Raw genomic sequence first — 19,630 nt, 5'->3', positions numbered from 1 at the left:
TAAACTTCAAATCCATAAAATAAAGAATATCAAAAAAGGACAGAGAAAGACTGTGTTAAGAAAGAGACTCTTGTATGGATGTAATAGAATTTAGTGTCTAGTTTGATTAATTGCTTTTCTTCTGGTATGAATGAAAGGTAGAAAATGTGGATAGTTATTTATTTAAATTAAATTAAATAAGACGTCACCAGATAAACACAATGCAAATAGCCAACCCCTAAATCTGTTCTTAATTGAATTTGAAAAAAATACTGCTATACTCACTGTCAGTGGTGAAATTCAGCCAGTTCTATCCGGCTTGGGCGAACCTGTAGTGCCAGCGGTTGGAGGCTCTACTCACCCGCCCGGACATCATCACGTCCCATTTTTAACCCTCTGCGCCTGCACAGAAGGCTCTGCGTATGTGTGGAGGAGGCGCGGCGCTCACATTTGAGAACCGGTAGCGAAGGTAAGTAGATTTCATCCCTGCTCACTGGGCATGGGTTTTAAAAAGTCAACAGCAGATAAATAATAATAAAATAAATATTACATTCTAAAATATGATTTTATTATACATTAGAATAATAAAACATGCTGGTTTGAAAAGGGGCCACCAAACTCCTTTTGATTTTTGTCTACATAGAGAAAACATGGCTCTCTTACACAATCCATGCAAATAGGGCGGTTAAAAGGATGCTCAACCAATTGTAGATAAGGAAGGTTGGATCCTTTTTCATGCAGAGTAAATGCATGAAAAAACCCCCACTGCCTTAATTTCAATTATTTCTTGTTGCTTACATTTAAGGTTGCCAGATTTGGTGTAGTGGCTAAGAATCCAGGCTAGAAACTGGGAGACCAGTTTTATAGTCCCACCTTAGGTACAAGGTGAGACTACAACTGGGTGACTTTGGGCCAAGCAACTTCCCTCCGCCCTGGCTAAACGACAATGACAAACCACTTCTGAAATCTTGCCAAGAAACTACAGGGACCTATCCAGGCAGTTAATAGAATAGAATGGAATGGAATGGAATGGAATGGAATGGAATGGAATGGAATGGAATGGAATAGAATAGAATAGAATAGAATAGAATAGAATAGAATAGAATAGAATAGAATAGAATAGAATTCTTTATTGGCCAAGTGTGATTGGACACACAAAGAATTTGCCTTGGTGCATACCTTCTTGGAGTACATAAAAGAAAAGATAAGATAATAGGAGTTACCATTGACTTAAAGTCACTCTCGCATAAAATAAGATGGCTCCTCTTATGAGTATGTAGGAAGTTAGCACCCACCTCTTTCTTGGAAGAATGAAATATTTTAGGAAATATTAAAAAGGCAGAATATTATATTTTCCTGGATGAGAAATGGAGAAACATGTTTTAAAGACAAAGCAGCTTCCTGCCTCCCCCCCCCACACCTTTGTTAATGGGCCATAATCTGCAACACAATAGCAACAGAAACTAACACAATGGGACCCATCTAGGACAGCAACTCACCACATGGCACCTGGGAAGATTACATCAGCCAGCAAGGCTAGCTAAGACCCCCCACCCCCTGGGAGTCTGACAACCAATCAGGATACTCTTTCGGGGCCCCAGGAAGTTCAAAGCCAGAGAAAGTAAAACCTGGGGACTCGCTGTATCTTGGCCCCTTTTCTGTTCAGGAACTCAAGCCATGTGATCCTGTCCACCATTGAACTATCTTTCCAAGCAGTCTCCATGTTTCCAGTGTCTTTTTCCCTACTTGGAGCTGAACCCAGAAGGATATTTCTTCCAACAATTATTAAAGCACTTTTCTTCCCTCTGATATATATATATGTACAATGAAGGCTATTTGCCTGTATAGATAATGTAATTATATATTTTAGTCAGCAGGTGATTGAAACCAGTCTTTCATGAACCTTCCATTATAACAGCTAATAACTCATGATCAGTCAGGCAATACACTAATTCATCCTTGCTCAAAATATAATTATCAGGTTTCAAATATTTATTTATTTAATAAATAAATAAATAAATAAGACACAGTATTCATAAACTTATTTGTGGTCTGTTACAATGCAAGGGGCTGAAGAACAATACCTGAGGCTTTAATTAAACTTTCTTTCTACAGCAGAAAAACAGGCTGAGTGAGGGAAGTTTCTTAAGTACTAAATGTCAATCTATATATGGCAGAAGTGGTCACTTCCTGTTAACACTTGGAAAGTTCAAGGTTTTGTAATTTGGGATGTAGCTTGGCTCAATATTCCTAAAAGGAAATGGATAGCTCATCTATAAGAATATAAAAAAGGCCATACTGGATCATATCAAAGGCTCATCCAGTATAATTTTTACATTGGATAGAAGCAGGGGTGAAATGCTCCCGGTTTGGACCAGATTGCCCGATCCGGTAGCGATGGAGGCAGGTGGTTCGGAGAACCAATAGCAAAAATTTCTGCCCCGCCCCATTGCCCAGCTGAGCCACACAATCATCAGAGGCTTTTTTTTAATTTTTAAAAGCATTTTTTCTACAACGTCTTTGGCCGAAAAAATGCTTTTAAAAGTAAAAAAAAAAAGCCTCTGATGATCGCGCGGCTCAGCAGGGATCATCAGAGGCTTTAAAAAAAAAGCTTCCGATGATCAGGCAAGTCAGCTGGGATCGTCAGAGGCTTTAAAAGCATTTTTTTTACAATTTCTTCAGCTGAAATGGTTTTAAAAGTAAAAAAAAAAGTTGGCCATGCCCACTCAGTCATATTAACCCCCCCAACCAAGCCACACCCACAGAACCGGTAGTAACAAATTTTACATTTCACTACTGGATAGAAGGAAGTTTCTACCTTCTACTGTTATACCTTCATAGCTGGCATTTGAAAATGGCTGCTGGTAATTCTGGAAATAGAAGCCATCAAGAATTAGAGCCATTGGTGGACTTCATAATGAAATTGGCACATACATATTCTAGACAGACAGAAAACTAGATAAATCTGATGGACACAAACTCCATGCTTTAATTTAGTTGTATTTCCTTTTATTGTTTTGAATCTTCTTTGAATAATCTTGCTTGCTAACCATTATGTGAAAAGGAGAAAAAAAACTTTACTATCTGCATTGTTCTATAATATGCCTGATTTTATGTATCTATAGCATGAGTATTTTATCCAGCTTTGCTCTGAACTAATGTATTTCAATTAATGGAGTCTTCACTTGCATGAGAATTTATGTAGTCCCCTAATTATTCAATTGTGGTGTGTGTGTGTGTGTCTCTCTCTCTCTGTGTAGGGGTTGCATCTATCCAATTTCAGGGAGCCCACATTTTATGATGCCTGACAAGAAATTTTAATGAATTGAGAGTTCATCCTCAATGAGCCAGTGTGGTCTAGTGGTTAAAACTAGAAAGTGGGAGTCCATGAGTAGAAGTCCTGTTTTAGCCATGAAAGCCAGCTGGGTGACCTGGTCTCTCTCAGCCCAACCCATCTCACAAGATTGTTATTGTGAGGAAGATAGGAGGAGGTTGTGTTGGATATGTTTGCTGCCTTGAGTTATTTGTAAACATAATGAAGGCAGGATACAAATAATTCTCATGTCCCTAAAATCATAATATGTATATGTCCCAGTAACTTTTCATGTCATTTCTGCACAGTGTTACCTTAATCTTATTCCCAGTTCACAACTGAGGCAGCTTAAAATCGTTTTTAGATATTTCAGTATCAAAGTGCAATAGTGTTTTACCTATCACAATATTTGTCACAACTGTTATGTTATATGTTTCATTGCTTCTGTGACCAGAGATCATATATGCTCAACTTCTGTTAGTTACTTGTGGTTGTGGTATATAGTTGTTATGGGCATGAGCCTCTCTTTTGTTATTGTTTTGGTCATTTTGTCTTGGGCTGCTGGAGATCTAGCTTCTACAGAAGTAGCCACACATATAATACATGTAATCCTTGATTTATAACCGTAACAGACTTATCCATTACAGTTGTAAGTTATGACGGTTCACAAAATGATCACCTACAATTTTTGTGATTGTTAAGCGAATGCAGTAGTTGTAGAGTGAATGTTAAGTGCAGGGTATGGTTGTTAAGTGAACCCATGGATTGCCATGGAGCATTTCTGCTGAAAACCAGAAGCAAACACATCTTAAAATGAAAGTCATGTGACTTCAGGATGCTGGAAACACCTGTGAACATTTGGTGCTCACCAAATGCTGAGCACCAAAATGTGGTTACATGACTGAAAGTGGGGGGGAGGGATAGCTGTTGAACTGGGTGGTAAGTACCTGTTGGGGGAATCTATCATAACTTCAGCCAATTGTTAAGCAACTGGTTTTAAATCAAGAATTACCTGTATGTGACTGAAACCACTTACATGAGCTTCTTATAAGCATGTGTTGAACTCTCTATCATGCTGTGAATTCATACAGACAGTCCTCAACTTATGACCATAATTGAAACCAAAATTTATGTCATTACGTGATCCAGTTGTTAAGTGAACTTTGCCCCATTTTATGATCTTCCTTGCCAGAGTTTTTAAGTGACTTACTGCAGTGGTTGCATTAGTAACATTAGTGGTGCAGTGGTTGCATTAGTGATTGTTAAGTGAATATGGCTTCCCCATTGACTTTGCTTGTCGAAAGGTTGCAAAAGATGATCACATGACCCTGGGAAAAATGCAACTATCATAAATATGAGTCAGTTGACAGGTGTCTGGATTTTGCTCACATGACCCTGGGGATGTGGCAATGGTTGTAAATGTGAAAAACAATCATAAGTCATTTTTTCCAATGCCATTGTAACTTGGAACAGTCAGTAAGTGAAGTGGCAAGTTGTAAGTCAAGGACTCCCTGTACTTATTTGTGATTTTGGGCTATTTCTTTACTTGGGGACAGGGCACTTTCAGAAAACCACTCTATATGCAAAATATTCCAGTGAACAATGGACACAGTGCAGCTCTGTTGGGCAATTTAATGGGTGATTAAATACACTGCTCTATACTTTTGCCTGCACTTGCCAAGGAGGCATCCCATCTCATTTTAAAGGGAGTGATTAGTGGTGGCCTTTTCTGCCAGTAGCAATGCTTGGTAAGAGGACAAATGAGGCTGGAGGAAGCCCTCAATCTTTTTCCTTCATGTATTATCCTAAAATAAGAAAGACCTTGTTTCTGTAGTAGAGAAGAACTGACAAATCAGGGTAGCAAGTTTTCTATCCAGATCCTTTTCTGACAGCTGACAGAAGTGTAGCGCTTTATATGTGATGCTCTGGTTGTGCCCAAAATCAATCTTATCAGTCTGTGAAATCAACCAGAAAGCTCTGGATACAGTGATTTCTTACTCTTGATTATTCCAGGAAAGAAACCCTTGAACAGCTCATATTTCAATTCCCACACAGCATCCCACTAGTTCAAAGAACTTAGCTAGTCTGGTAAGGAATAGATGAAGATGATAGATGATAACTCCTCCCTTCTGTGTGGGATAAATGGACTACACCTAAGCATAGAAATTTGTAAAGGTAAAGGTAAAGGTAGCAAATGCATGTTACATTCGTTTTACTCCTCTTTCAAACAATAGCAGCTGCATCCTGTAATAGTGCAGTCTATCTTGACTTACAACCATTCACTCAAAGTCACAAAAGCACTGAAAAAAGTGACTTATTATTATTATTATTTGTTCAACTTGTACGCCGCCTTTCTCCGAAGACTCAAGGCGGCTTACAATGCATTTAAAAACCATATATAAAACATTAAAAGTTAAACCATTAAAAACAATTAAAACCCATTCACACCATTCATGGCCGGATCTCGCCTCAGCCGACTTATGATCATTTCCCCCACTTACGACCATTGAAGCATTCCCATGGTCGTTTGATCAAAATTCAGGCCTGGAAACTAAAACCTATGAAGAACGGTTGCAGGATTTGGGTATGGCCAGTCTAGAGAAAAGAAGAACAGGGGGCACATGATAGCAGAATTCCAGTATTTGAGGGACTGCCACAAACAAGAGGGGGTCAACTTATTTTCTAAAGCGCCAGAAGGCAGGACAAGAAACAATGGATGGAAACTAATCAAGAAGAGAAGCAACCTGGAATTAAGGAGAAACTTCCTAACGGTGAGGAAGACAATTAACCAGTGGGAACAGCTTGCCTTCAGAAGTTGTGGGTGCTTTATCACTGGAGGTTTTTAAGAAGAGACACTTGTCTGAAATGGTATGGGGTCTCCTGCTTGAGCAGGGGGCTGGACTAGAAGACCTCCAAGGTCTCTTTCAGCTCGATTCTGATTCAGGCAGTTGGCAGCTAGCATGTATTTATCACAGTTGCTCTGTCCTATTTGTGGTCACTATTTGTAACCTTCCCACTTGGCTTCGGATAAGCAAAGTCAATGGGGGAAGCCGGATTCGCTTAATGACTGCATGATTCATTTAACAACTGAAGCAATTCAATTAACAACTGTAGCCATAGAAAACACATTTCTTCTAGGCCTCACCAACCCAGCATTTCTTAGTCAAAAGAATGTGAAGATGCCCATCTTGCTTGACAACTGTGCAGAAACAATTCTTCAGGTAATTTCATTCTAAACTATGAAGGCAATGTGGGATTCAGCCAGTTCGCACCACTTCGGGAGAACCGGTTGTTAACTTTCTGAGCAGTTTGGCAAAGTGGTTGTTGGAAAAAATCATTAGGGAAGAGAACCGGTTGTTAAATTACTTGAATCCCACCACTGTATGAAGGGCTTTAAAAATGAGAGCCAGCACTTTGAATTACACCAGAAGCACAATGGCAATCAATGCAGCTCATGGAATAAAGGTGTTACATGTGCCAAATAACTGCTGAGTAACTGCAACATTCATGACATTTTCTATGTTAGTAAAGTTCAGGATATTATGCATCTTATTTTATACAATTGTATGATTCTTTGATTTTATTTGACACACACACACACACACACACACACACACACACACACCTGCATGTATGTATGTATGTAATTATATAAAAACAAGTGTTATATTTATTTCTTGCCCAATCCTTGCTCCAGTGAAATTCATTCATTCATTCATTCGTTCATTCGTTCGTTCGTTCGTACGTGTGTCTTAATTTATCAGCCTAGGAGTCTCAGTTTTGCATTTGAGAAACATGCCTTGTAAAAATCAAAGTTCATGTGACTAATGGCTTGTATTTGCTATATAAGTTAATTATACTAATTATATTAGTAAATTCCAATAAGAAAGAAGAAGAAAAAAATTGTCGTTGCTTAAGGTGTTTTGAAACACAGGCGCATGTTATATCCATGTTTGTCATCCTTACACTATGTTCATACAAAATAAAAACTAATGTGCCAGGAACCGGTGACTTTGGGTCAGTTACTCTCTCTTAGCCCAACTCACTTCACTGGGTTTTTGTTATAGGGTAAAGCATGAGTAGAAGGAGTATTGTGTGTGTTTGCCACCTTGAGTTATTTATAAAACTAATAAAGATGGGATATAAATAAAGAAATAAAAATAAATAAATCAGTTTTTATACCACCAGGCAAAATGAATGCTAAGGTATTCAAATAGATTTGCATTATACCTATGGAACGGTAAGCATGGAATAATGGCAATAAATTTTACTGTGTAGGGATGGATAATTGCCTGCTGTACAACAAAAATATTTCTGATAGTTTAAGGCTGCCCTCTGCTGGATAGCTTTCATTATTTAACATCGAACCTGTCTTCACAAGAAGGAAAAGAAAAGAAGTACATTTTAAGGTGATGATGATCTTTGTCTTGGGTTGAGAAATCACAGTCAGTTTCTTAAGCAGGAGAATAACTGAACTCTATGGGACCTTCTAATCTAACTGCAATTCATCTGGATTTTGGCTTCCCTTTGATAGTCTGAAAATGTGTTCATTTCCCTTCAGAGTACATATGACAGATGAACATTAATAAATTAATTAAATTATACCCTAGAATACCTGCAACTTTAAAGTGTAATAATGAAGTAGCAAGAGTGGAAAATATCTGAAACTCAGGATTGAAATATTGGATTGCTGGTGTTTGCTGAGCTTGGTTTTCTTCTTGAAGATGTTTGCACCACTTTTGAAAAAAACCTTGCCAACTAAACTGCAGAGATCAGTCCAGACACTTGCTAGGAGTCAACACTGACTCAAGGCACATACAGACTACTGCCAAATGATGTGGGGAAGTTTAAATGATTTTAGAAGGCACCAATGACATGAATGGAAGATCAGGCACTCAGAGGCTACTAGTCTTGATCTCTCTGAACTACCTCCATAGTTATGAGTGACATGCCTGAAATATCAGTGGAGAGCAATGATCATCCTGAGCCATGGTGGCGCAGTGGTTAGAATGCAGTATTGCAGACTACTTCTGCTGACTGCCGATTGCCAGTGCTTTGGCAGTTTGAATATCACTGGTTCAAGGTTGACTCAGTCTTCCATACTGGTAAAATGAGGACCCAGATTGTTGGGGGCAATATGTTGACTCTGTAAACTGCTTAGAGAAGGCTGTAAAGCACTGTGAAGTGGTATATAAGTTTAAGTGCTATTGCTATTCCTGTTTTTGAGGTTCCTGTATGTTTGGCAGCTAGTAACAAAGAAAGCTTGGGTAACAAAGAAAGCTTGTGCTCTTTTTATTTTTAAAATAATTTTTGGCCAAGTCAGAGAAAAGTTGGGGGTTAAATGAGTCCTTTTAAGTGTATCCTTAGTTGTTGTATTCATGAATTCCAGTGAGCTTTAGCACGTTCCTTTTTAACATACTGTTCCATGCAAATGGAGTATACACAAAGGGAGTTTAGAAGTTTCTTGTGTGTGAAACTAGTTTGCCTTTTTGTACAAATCCAGCAAATTATTTTAATCAACGTGTTAAGTATGTAAATAGGGAGTGAAGCCGAAAACGAAGGCTTCACTCTGGTCTGAGTTAAGTAGAAGAAATTAGCAAGCCTGCCACTCATTGGTCTACTCAAGTGGCAGGAAATTAAGAAGATGTCAGTGGCCAGGCTGCCGGACAGAGCCCTTTAAAAGGAGGGCGCTGTCGGCCAGCCGACGCAGATGTTTTGCCAAGCCTTGAAATAAAGAGCTGAAGTCACTATGCAGAGTCCTGCCTCCTTATTCAAGACCCCGATCTAACACAATGATTGCATGCCCTTGCAAAGTGGATGAAGTTAATTGTTAGTAGTGATTAGTGCAGCATTGGAACATCTGAAAGCCCAGGTTGTTTGATTGATAAAAGTCAGCACCAAATGGATGATGCACCTCTGGGTGTTTCGCTGCGCACTGAAGACCCTGTTGTTCCGCCAGGCTGGGCTATCAACATAATAATTTTAAATTGGGGTATTTTAAATTTTTGGGGTTTTAAACCGGGCCAAATCTATTTAATTATTTTAATTTTTAATCATTGTTTTGTCTTGTGTTTTTAAATTGGCTGTACACCACCCTGAGTCCTTCGAGAGAAGGGCGGTATAGAAATAAAATAAAATAATAATAATAATAATAATAATAATTATTATTATTATTATTATTATTATTATTATTATTATTATTGTTATTATTATTATTATTATTATTATTATTATTATTATTATTATTATTATGCAAAATAGGAGGAGCACAGTGAAAAAAAAACTAAGGTTAAAATAGAAAGAAAACCAAAGTAATAACCAAAGCTATAGCCACAGCTTTGAATTGATAGTAAAGACATTGAAATGTGGATTACTTCTATCAATCAACAATAAAGGAACAAGCAGTCAAGAAATATTCCACGGACAAGTACTTGATATGACACCAACAAAGCAGGGGTGAAATGTTCCCGGATCAGACCGGATCGCCCGATCTGGTAGTGATCTTGTTGGTGGTTCAGCAATCCGGTAGAGATGGCGGAGCGAAGTTCTGCCCACCCACCCGGGTGTCATTACTTCCTGGTTTTAACCAGGAAGCAATGTGTTTTTTACCTTGGTTTTGCGCATGTGCAGAAGGTCTGCGGGCGCCTGTTGCATGAGTATGTGGAGCGCGCACGCTTCTGAACCTTTAAAGAAGGTAAGTAGATTTCACCCCTGCAACAAAGGCCTGGAAAAGATATTCAAGATGCCATGACGTGTGGCATTCAGAATCAAATTTGTTTTCCTTGTGACATCCTATGGGTGAAAGTTGGTCTTTGAAGAAGCAGAACAGAAAGAGTATTGATGCTTTTGAAGTTTGGTATTAGAGAGGATTCCTAAGAATACCAGGTCAATCAAGAAAACAAACAATTAGACCACAGAACAAAGCAATCCAGACCTCACTTGAGATACAAATGATCAAATGGTCTTATTTTGAATACATTATGTGAAGATACAACCTCCTTGAGACATTTACAATGCTGAGAAAGTAGAAGGAAAAAAGGAAAAGACAACCAGCAGCAAGATGAGTGGTCATGACTGCAGCAATGATGGGTGGGCTATGGGGAGACTTCCAGGGCAACATTGTGAAAAATTGTCTATGTGGTGGGTTAAGAATTGAAACCAACTTGGTGGCACATATTCTAACTTGTAAACAATATAGCTGCAACATTCTGGATCATCTCCATCTTCTGAAAGGCTGTTCCATGTGGAACATATTACAGTCATCTAACTAAATGGTGCTCAAAGCATAAGTTACCACCATCATCAAGGCTTCCTATTTCTGTAGAATCATAACTGGCACACCAGTGAAAGCTAATCAAGGACCACCATGGCTATAACTTCCACCTGCCATTTGAACAGCGGCTGCAAGTCCAGGAGAACTTCTAGTTCACAAGCTCCATGTTCATCAGGAGTACAACTCCCTCTGTATAATTATTATGGTCAAAGTTTCTGAATGCTGATTGATGAAAAAGCAGTTTGTTTTTGGAGTCAGTCTGAATCTATTTCACCACATCCAGACTTAACAGCTTCCAAGAACAAGTTTCAAGCTTTCCTTTATGTTATAAATATGGGTGCACATTTGGAAATTATAATTTAAATAAAATGTAATACTTTACACCTGAGTGGAGAATTTGTGATGATATTATCTCTCTGTGTATGTGTGTGCGCTAAATCAGGCATCCAGATATTCACCGTGATAGGCAATTTCAGAACCTTTATTCTATCTTTGTATGGTTCATTATTCTTAAACAAATGTTAGTCTGTGCACTCTATCAAAAAAGGATAAGGCCTCAAATGGAGACAGTCTTCAGATAGCTCTTCATACAGAATGCTCTCCTCTTCAAATTAGAATACATGGCTGTCCAATTTCCAGTTCATTCAAGGATATGTTATGTAAAGAAATAATATGTAAGAGGAAATGAGTTTGATTTAATGCTGACAAGTACTGTTTTGAACGTTGTGATAATCACAGTCCTGTCATTTGAATGTCATGATTGGGAAAAAATGATTACTGTGATTGACTTTGCTTCCAAGAATGAATGAACGGAGAATATAGAGAAACTAATTTCACCCTGGTTTTCTAAAACTCCTTGTTATCTGAACTCATGTATCCTTCCTATTTGTTTTCTCTGACTGTAGCCTTGTAGAAGGATAACTCCTCTGAATGGTTTATTATCAGGTGATGTGGGCCAAGGAGGTAAATGAAATGTAGACTGTGTGATCTTTCTTAGTATGGTTAATTACACTGAGATGGACTGGGTAGATGAAAAAGTAATCAATATGTCTACATTGAATAAAATAATTCTAGCATGGGAGACAATAGTATAGTTGCTTTATAAAAAGTTCCTTAGAAACACGAGGATTGATGTAATCTTGTTTGACATTAAACATATGTTTGCCTGAATGGATTTTTTTTCTCTTTAAAGAGAGGAGGAATTTAATTACCACATTAATCCATCTCAATCACTTTGTGGCCAATGTGGTATTCATCTGAATCAAATTTATCAGTTTGGGGTATAGAGATATATTAATGCTGTTTTATCTGCACACTCAATTTGAAAGGTAGGATTGAGGGATATTGATGTTATCTCAAACATAGCTTTAATTGAGGGCTCTTCTTCCATCAGAACTAGCACTGAAGATGTTACCTAGTTTGGGTAATGAAACATCTGCGAGCTCAGAAACACCTGCAAGATCAGAGAGCACCAAGGACCCCTCATTTCAACCCTGAGTTACAAATATTCTCCTTTTTTGATATCTGTAATTTTGCAGCAGGAAGCTCACCCCATTGAGTTTCTGTGTTTATGTCCCTCTTTTTTATTTCCCTGGACTTAGACCATACTGTGGAACAAGTGGTGGGATTCAGGTAATTTAACAACCGGTTCTCTGCCCTAATGATTTTGTCAGGGCATTTATTAATCCCATGTTTGGCTCTGGGACTAATTACCCTGGTTTAGAGGAGGAGATGAATCAAGGCTTATTCCAAGTTGCAATAATCTGAAAAGAAACGCGAGGAAGGTTTCTAATAAAACTCATTTATTTGTTATAAAGAAAATAAAACACCTCACTAACTAAGAAAAGTTAATTGTTACATTTTTGAAGGTAATTCGGGCCGGCTATCTCTTAGCCGGACCTTTCTGGAAAGAGAACAAAGGAAAGAGTGTGAAGGAATGTGGGTGGATGGACATGCGTAGTAGCTTACTGATAAGGAACTTGGCAAACTACAGTAAGTCTATTAGTCCAAAAATAATGAAGCTCAGCTGGGAAATAAAATAACGCAGTGACAGATTTCTTCCAAGAAACAGTTTGCCAAACTGCTCAGAAAATTAACAACCGGTTCTCCCGAAGTGGTGCGAACTGGCTGAATCCCACCACTGTGCGGAACATAGAATAATAGAGTTGGAGGGACCTTGAAGGTCTTCTAGATATCTTGGATGACTAGAAGACCTTCAGGGCTTGCACAGGTATGATGAGATGCCAATGTAGGCTCCAAACCATCTTTTCCTATTTTGAATCCAGATTGCTGACTAGCTTTGAAACATATAGAATGGTGTGTATTTTTTAATAATATTGCTCCATGAAGACACAATAGGTGGACTTTATTAAATATAGTGAAGAGGTAAACTTACTAAATAGTCTGTGCTCAGTTCTCTTGTACTTTTTATCAGCTATTTTAGTGATAGATGCCAGTTGTTTTCAAACATATCATTTAAAATACGTTTAATGATAGGGGAAATTTGGCTGCTTCACATTTTGGAACTGAACCCTTTAAAAATTAAGTTCTTTTTTCCCCCCCCATCTAATAATGCCATCTGTTATTCCAAATGACAGCTGTTTGGAATAATCACCAAGCTAACGTATCATTTCATATATAACAAGAGATTATATAACAAGAGATTATTAAGAACAAGTTTTGTTTATAAAGATACAACAAAGAACAAACTGAATGTCCTCTTCAACCTTTCTAAGAAATAATAATTTATACCAGACTGTCTAACTCCTCCTGCTCACATTTCTGATTGTGCAAAATATGTGCTTTTGTTTTCATTCTTAGTATTTAAGACAGCTCAGATTGCTTTTTTAGTGTCATGGATGCACTGGAAAAGTCTTTCCTGTATTTGAAGACTTTTTTCAGGTAAATCTTATTTCTGTATTTACTACTTATTGGAACTCAGCATTATGTTTCCATGGAAGAGCATTGCAGAATTAAATCAGAGCTCCATCTGTCTATGAGCCGAGGCAGCGCAGTGGTTAGAGTGCAGTACTGCAGCTACTTCAGCTGACTGCTAGTTCAGCAGATCAGCGGATCAAATCTCACCGGCTCAAGGTTGACTCAGCCTTCCATCCTTCCGAGGTGGGTAAAATGAGGACCCAGATTGTTAGGGAGCAATATGCTATTTAGTATACTGTCTTTGGTGTAAGCCGCCCAGAGTCCTCAGAGAGTGGGCGGCATAGAAATATGACTAATAATAATAATAATAAAATAATAATAATATTTTCTTTCCATGTCTAACTAGTTTCTAGAAAGTAACCAAGAGGGCAGAATGCAATGTCTAACTAGTTTCTAGAAAGTAACCAAGAGGGCAGAATGCAATTTTGTTTCCTGATGGTTTATTGATAATATCATGTTCAGATTTGTTCTTTATACACTTTATAAAACCTTAGTAAAACCACTTGGAATATTGCATCCAGTTTTGGTTGCCACATTATAAAAAAGATGTTGAGATGCTAGAAAGAGTGCAGAGAAGAGCAATAAAGATGATTAGGGACTAGAGGCCAAAACGTATGAAGAACAGTATCTAATTTAATGAAACGAAGGACTAGGGAGCAGTGTTACAATATCTAAAGGCTGCCACAAAGAAGAGGGGTGTCAACCTACCCTCCAAAGTACAAGAAGCAATGGATGGAAACTAATCAAGGATAGAACTAACCTAGAACGAAGGATAAATTTCCTTAGTTAGAACAATTAGAACAATTAATCAGTGGAACAACTTGCTTCCAGAAGTTGTGGGTGCTCCAAAACTGCAAGAGATTGGAAAAACTATTTGTCTGAAATGCTATAGGGTTTCCTGCTTGAGCAGGGGATTGAACTAGAAGTCCTCCAAGCTCCCTTCCAACTCTGTTATTCTATCATCAAGATATTTAGAGTTCTGGATGATACACAACAGCTCTTTACCTTCTTTCTACTTTCTACTAAGAGAAGCTGAACAACTGCTTGACAGTTTCCTGGAGGCTATAATGAAATGGATGGCAGTCAGTAAATTGAAACTAAATCCACATAAGGTAGAAGTACTGTGGTAGGCAGTTCTCCGATTGGAGAATTGGGAAAATAGATAATGGACAAGGTAGCATACTCATCAAAGAAGCAGATGTGTAACTGGTGGTTTATCCTTTAGTTTATCCTTTAGTCAAGTCTATAACTTGAGATACAAATGATCTCAGTGATGAGAAGCCCTATATCCACATTTGCTGGTGTGCCAGTTATGACTCTGCAAACTGATATCATCTCGTTTCAGTAAGTCATGTCTAATACACTCTCAATTGAGTTCTTACAATGAACTTTAAATGGAGTTGTATTTTGGTTTAAAGTTGAGGTTTTTGTTACTCTTCACAATAATTTTGCTGTATAAATTAAATGTGAGCAGAGGGGTTCCGGAGGTATAAATAGAACTCTCTTGGGCCCAAAGCAAACCTCTCAATTTCCTCCTTTCCAATATTAGTCATCAAGAGTTGATGGCTGTATTTGTGAGAGCAGACTTGTTCTGGTTTTGGTCTCATATATACAAGTGATTCTTGGGGGCAGAAGGAGAGCAGAAGAGCAGCCTAGGATGGTCTTGAGTGGTGAAGCAGTACCCCTACAAGAGCTACTAAATCTGGCTTGCAAAAACATGATGATCAATAGATGTCTGGAAAGAGGGTTTCTTTGTATACCTGAGGGTAGACAAAGACCTTCTGCCTATGGTTATGTCCTATTTCCATGCCATTCTGGCAATTGCCTAGGTTTCTCTATGGAAGTGTGGTTTCTTTGCAGCAAACCATGGCCAGAGTTGAGCTGTGAAGGCTTGGCTGGAGCTCCTGGCTGCCATCCCTCCCTTGACTGTGTGTGACTCACTGATCTTCATGGCTGGGGAAGACTGTGACGATTTCAGCTCTAAGCTTGACACATTGATATATTTTCTATCAGGACTTTTGTTAGCCTGAGGCGACTGTGCTTCATACAGTTCTATGAATCAGCGTTGCTCAAAATCCCTGGTTTTGTTCCTTTTGCAACTTAGTAAATTCATACATACGAACAACCTTCACCACAACTTTTCTATTTTTGCAATTTCAGGCATGCTGTCCTTCCTTCTAATTCAAATTTTGCTGTCTATTGTCTCTTGGGGTCCTGTGAGTATGACAGCCATCCTTAGCTTTTCTCCCTACCAGCTGTTCACAATGGAGTCACTCAGCAGCATGATTGAAACCGAAGCCCCTAAACAAGCCTTCACTGTTCCCTCTGGTCAGGACCCAGAGAGAAATGAAATTGAGCCAGTCACAGATGGTGGGAGTCAAGCAAGTTCCCAGATTGTCATAACATCACTGGCAACCTCGTCCTTTAATGGAACGGATGGAGTGGTAAATAAGAACCTTCCAGAACCAGCAGCCACGACTGCTGGATCCAAACAACAGATGGCTTTCAAGCTGTTCACAGCTGCAAACACGGGACAGGCCTTTCCTGGAAAAGGTGATTCTGGAGATGAGAACAGTGGTAGCACACGTATGCCATTTGCTGGAATTAACAAAGGCATTACATTTGATGGCTACTTAGTTCCTGCCGTCTCACATACACCAAAGGGAAATGGCAGTGACCCAGAGAAGCACTGCTTTTGTAAAATTCCAGCAGCAGAAGGACAAAAGAGAGATCAAGGTAAAAAAAAAAAAAGAAAGAAAGTAGGTAATTTTATCACTTAATGCCTTCAGGTTTTTGAAAACTACTTCTTCTTTTTTTTAACGAAGACCATTCATTTATTTCCCTAATTAAAAAAAACCGGATCAGTATCGTACTCAAAATCCTCCAAATCCAAATTCTCTGGGCAATGAAGTAAAAAGATATTCAGGAATGGTAAATGAACAAATTGTGTTCCTTTCAGTAGGCAAATCACCAGGGTTCAAAACTCCGAATGTCTGCTAATGTTTACTAATCTGTGGGTTGCCTTTATCCCCTTGTGCTCAGCTCTTCGATCACATGTTTGACCCACAGCACTGTGGGATAATTCTCATAATCCGCTAGTGCTTTTGTTATATATTGTTTGCAACCGTATAAAAAGTCCAAACATTCTGTTTACCCCAGGATCTATCTGCAAACACAGCTTGATTTGGCTTGAAGTAACTATAGTCTGAGGCAATCAAAAATAAATACATTTTGAATATATTCTAGGAAGCCATGGGATTCCTTAGAAGTTTAGCAGGAATAAACTGAGAAGATAAGAATTTATCCCCTAAAATGTACAGCTGTAATAATGTTGGATATTGAGGACAATTATGAGATATAACAAAACTGGTCAATTCTTTGAGTGAATTATTTAGGATCATAATCTCAAACAGTCCCTCAAATTCTCAGGATGACCCCACAAGAAATCCTGGGCAGAAACATTTTTTAAAAATTGACAGAAATAATATGATAAATGAAATGAAAGCGTATCTCTCTCCTCGGGTTAAATCAAATTTGATTTTGAGTGGCTGGATCATCTTCTGCTTGCTGATTTACATACATTACTCTTGAAATTCAAATAGTGAACTTTGTACGGTATTTAAAACTTTGTAATGAAATAAGAAAAGATGACTTAAGTAAACTAGCTGGGCTGCATGTACTTCGCTAAATTGAGGCTTTTCAGACGTCATGGATTTCACATTCAAAATTTCCAGTGATTATGGCCAACAGCTGGTACAATTTATCACATTGAATGGATTCTAACAAAGCAGTATTTTGATGTTTCCATAGGTTCAGAGGTAAAAGCATTCAACAGGGATAAAATGAAGGGTATAGAGCCAAATAATCAATGCAGTCCAAATGCACGGCTGGCTTCACATTATCCTCTTTTGCCAATTTACGTTCCAGATTGCTAGCTGCTGTTGGCAGGAGATGGACAAATACTGGAACATCATTAGAAAAATCTGCTGGATACTGTAGAGTAATATTCCATATTACCATTACCATTATTTTGTTTCCTTTTGGAGTAAGAAGTGTTATGCACAGTGCAGGAAGAATGTAAAGAAAGGAAAGAAGATAAGGAAAAGGAAAGAAAGTATAATTAGTCTACTTCTGAGCCACACTTTTCTATCCATTTTTGTTTCTACCACATAATGATTTAGAGATTGCCTTTGTACTTTAGGCTTCTCACCTTTTCCTTTTAAAAATCTTATTTCTTCAATTCCATCCAACCGTGACATTTTTAAAAAACTTTTTTTTAATCCTGCCTTTATTATTTTTATAAATAATTCAAGGCAGTGAACTCCTGGCTCTATTTTCCCCACAATAACTATCCTGTGAATTGAGGGGAGTGGTGGAAGAGAGAGAGAGAGAGAGAGAGAGAGAGAGAGAGAGAGAGAGAGAGAGAGAGAGAGAGAGAGAGAGAGAGAGAGAGAGAGAGAGAGAGAGAGAGAGAGAGAGAGAGAGAGAGAGAGAGAGAGAGAGAGAGAGAGAGAGAGAGAGAGAGACTGGCCCCAAATCACCCACCCTTTTTTAATGACTAGGCAGGATTAGAAATCATCATCTCTTGCTTTCTAGCCTGGTGCTTTAACCACTAGTTAATTCTCAATATTCTTCTCTTTCCTCTAAGCTTATTTGTGTTTCCATCATGGAAGCATCTATTTTGCATCCCTTGCATACTTCAAGCCAATCAAAATTGATAAGCATGGAAAGATTTGACCAGAGAACTTGTTTGAACTTCCTAATACAGAATTCATTAGACTTTTGAATATAAGTAAACCAACATCAGCTTTCTTCTAGATTGTATTAGAAGCTGTTTCCTTACTGTTTGCCATTGAATTTCTCTTTATAAATTAATGTATTTTAGGAATGTCACCATTTTCATTATGGTCAAGAGGTTGATAGCTCATATAGTCTCGTGATTTCTGTGAAATGGAACAGCTTTGCTCTTTGCTGCCATTATGCATATGGTAGGATTGGCCCTATCAACAATGACATTTCTAAATAATTACTTCTGAGAAATTATGCTATTCCTTTCTCTCCAAAGATGAAAGTGGCATATGCCACCCAGCCAGTACTACATACTGTATGTTAAAATAAATCTCTTTATTTGATTTTTCCATCCTTGATTAAGGTATTTCTTTCAATATCTTTAATAATGGATGAATATGTTCTCTTTGGTTCTAGATATGGCAAGACTAGATAGAAGAAAAGGACAACTACGACATTTGACAGGCGTTGGACAAGAGCTAATGGCAGAAAGGGGGGATTCCAGTTCCAAATTACTTAGTGGTCAGACAGAAGAACATGATTGGTCTAATAATTCTCCTTGTCAAAGAGGTGAGAAAGGTGAGGTTGGGAATCGCGGCCCCAGAGGTTTTCGGGGGCTGAAAGGAGACAAAGGAGAAAATGGCGAATTGGGTTCAAAAGGTGACCTTGGACTGAAAGGGAATCCTGGAGAGAAAGGACAAAGAGGTCTTATGGGTAGAAAAGGAGCAAAAGGCTTAGCAGGGTCACCAGGATCCCAAGGGCCTCTTGGTCTCAAAGGAGATCCAGGAAGACAAGGACAAATGGGTTCTTCTGGAATCCAAGGAATGCCTGGTCTTCGAGGACAAAAAGGAGAGAAAGGGCAAAAGGGGAGCTGCAAAGCAGTTGAACCCACTGCATTTTCAGCTGGCCTCCAGAAAAGGAGAAGTTTCCCACTGCCAGGATCTCCAGTGAGATTTGATAAGGTTTTTCTGAATGAAAATGATGGGTTTCATACAGAATCTGGCAGATTTATAGCCCCCACTGGAGGTACCTATTATTTTAGTTATCACCTCAGCATTTCTAGCAAATCACTAAAGGCTGCACTTTTTCATAATGGCCAACAAATTCAGCAAGCGTCTGGTGTAAGACAGACCCCACATGACATTAGTCAGGTCTCTGGGTCAATGTTGGTTCAACTTTCTGAAGATGATGAAATTTGGCTTCAAATTTTGAATGCCTCTCAAAATGGCCTAGTAGCTGATGAAAGTACTGATTCAGTATTTTCAGGGTTTTTGCTATACCCTGATTAATAAAAGAAAGGAAACATTAATATTAATGGAAATACAATATCCATCACTTAA

General features: G+C 38.4%; 2 protein-coding genes across 5 annotated transcripts in view; one reads left to right on the top strand and one right to left on the bottom strand.

Moving 5' to 3' along the window:
* The window catches only part of SPTSSB (serine palmitoyltransferase small subunit B), a 32,587-nt gene extending 31,731 nt beyond the window's left edge, over positions 1-856 (bottom strand). Inside the window, exon 1 of one of the 2 annotated variants that reach the window (XM_060683058.2) lies at positions 778-856. The gene's annotated coding sequence lies outside the window, so the exon portion shown is untranslated. Of the gene's footprint in view, positions 1-264; positions 341-777 lie in introns of those variants that run through there. The other variant, XM_060683056.2, reaches the window with a different exon arrangement.
* Positions 368-19,630, top strand: part of OTOL1 (otolin 1) — a 40,615-nt gene continuing 21,352 nt past the window's right edge. Inside the window, exons 1-3 of one of the 3 annotated variants that reach the window (XM_087872537.1) lie at positions 368-448; positions 15,663-16,055; positions 18,708-18,860. In XM_087872537.1, the coding sequence (XP_087728663.1) occupies positions 15,665-16,055; positions 18,708-18,860 (544 nt within the window). In that variant the 5' untranslated portion in view covers positions 368-448; positions 15,663-15,664. Of the gene's footprint in view, positions 449-15,662; positions 16,239-18,707; positions 18,861-19,630 lie in introns of all 3 variants that reach the window. The other 2 variants (XM_034439064.3, XM_087872538.1) reach the window with 2 other exon arrangements.

This window comes from Pantherophis guttatus, chromosome 6 (genome assembly GCF_059756535.1).
Source record: "Pantherophis guttatus breed Tessera chromosome 6, ASM5975653v1, whole genome shotgun sequence".
In the NCBI taxonomy this organism is placed as follows: domain Eukaryota; kingdom Metazoa; phylum Chordata; class Lepidosauria; order Squamata; family Colubridae; genus Pantherophis; species Pantherophis guttatus.
Note: the sequence above shows the minus strand (reverse complement) of the source record. Positions and strands in the feature narration are given on the sequence as shown.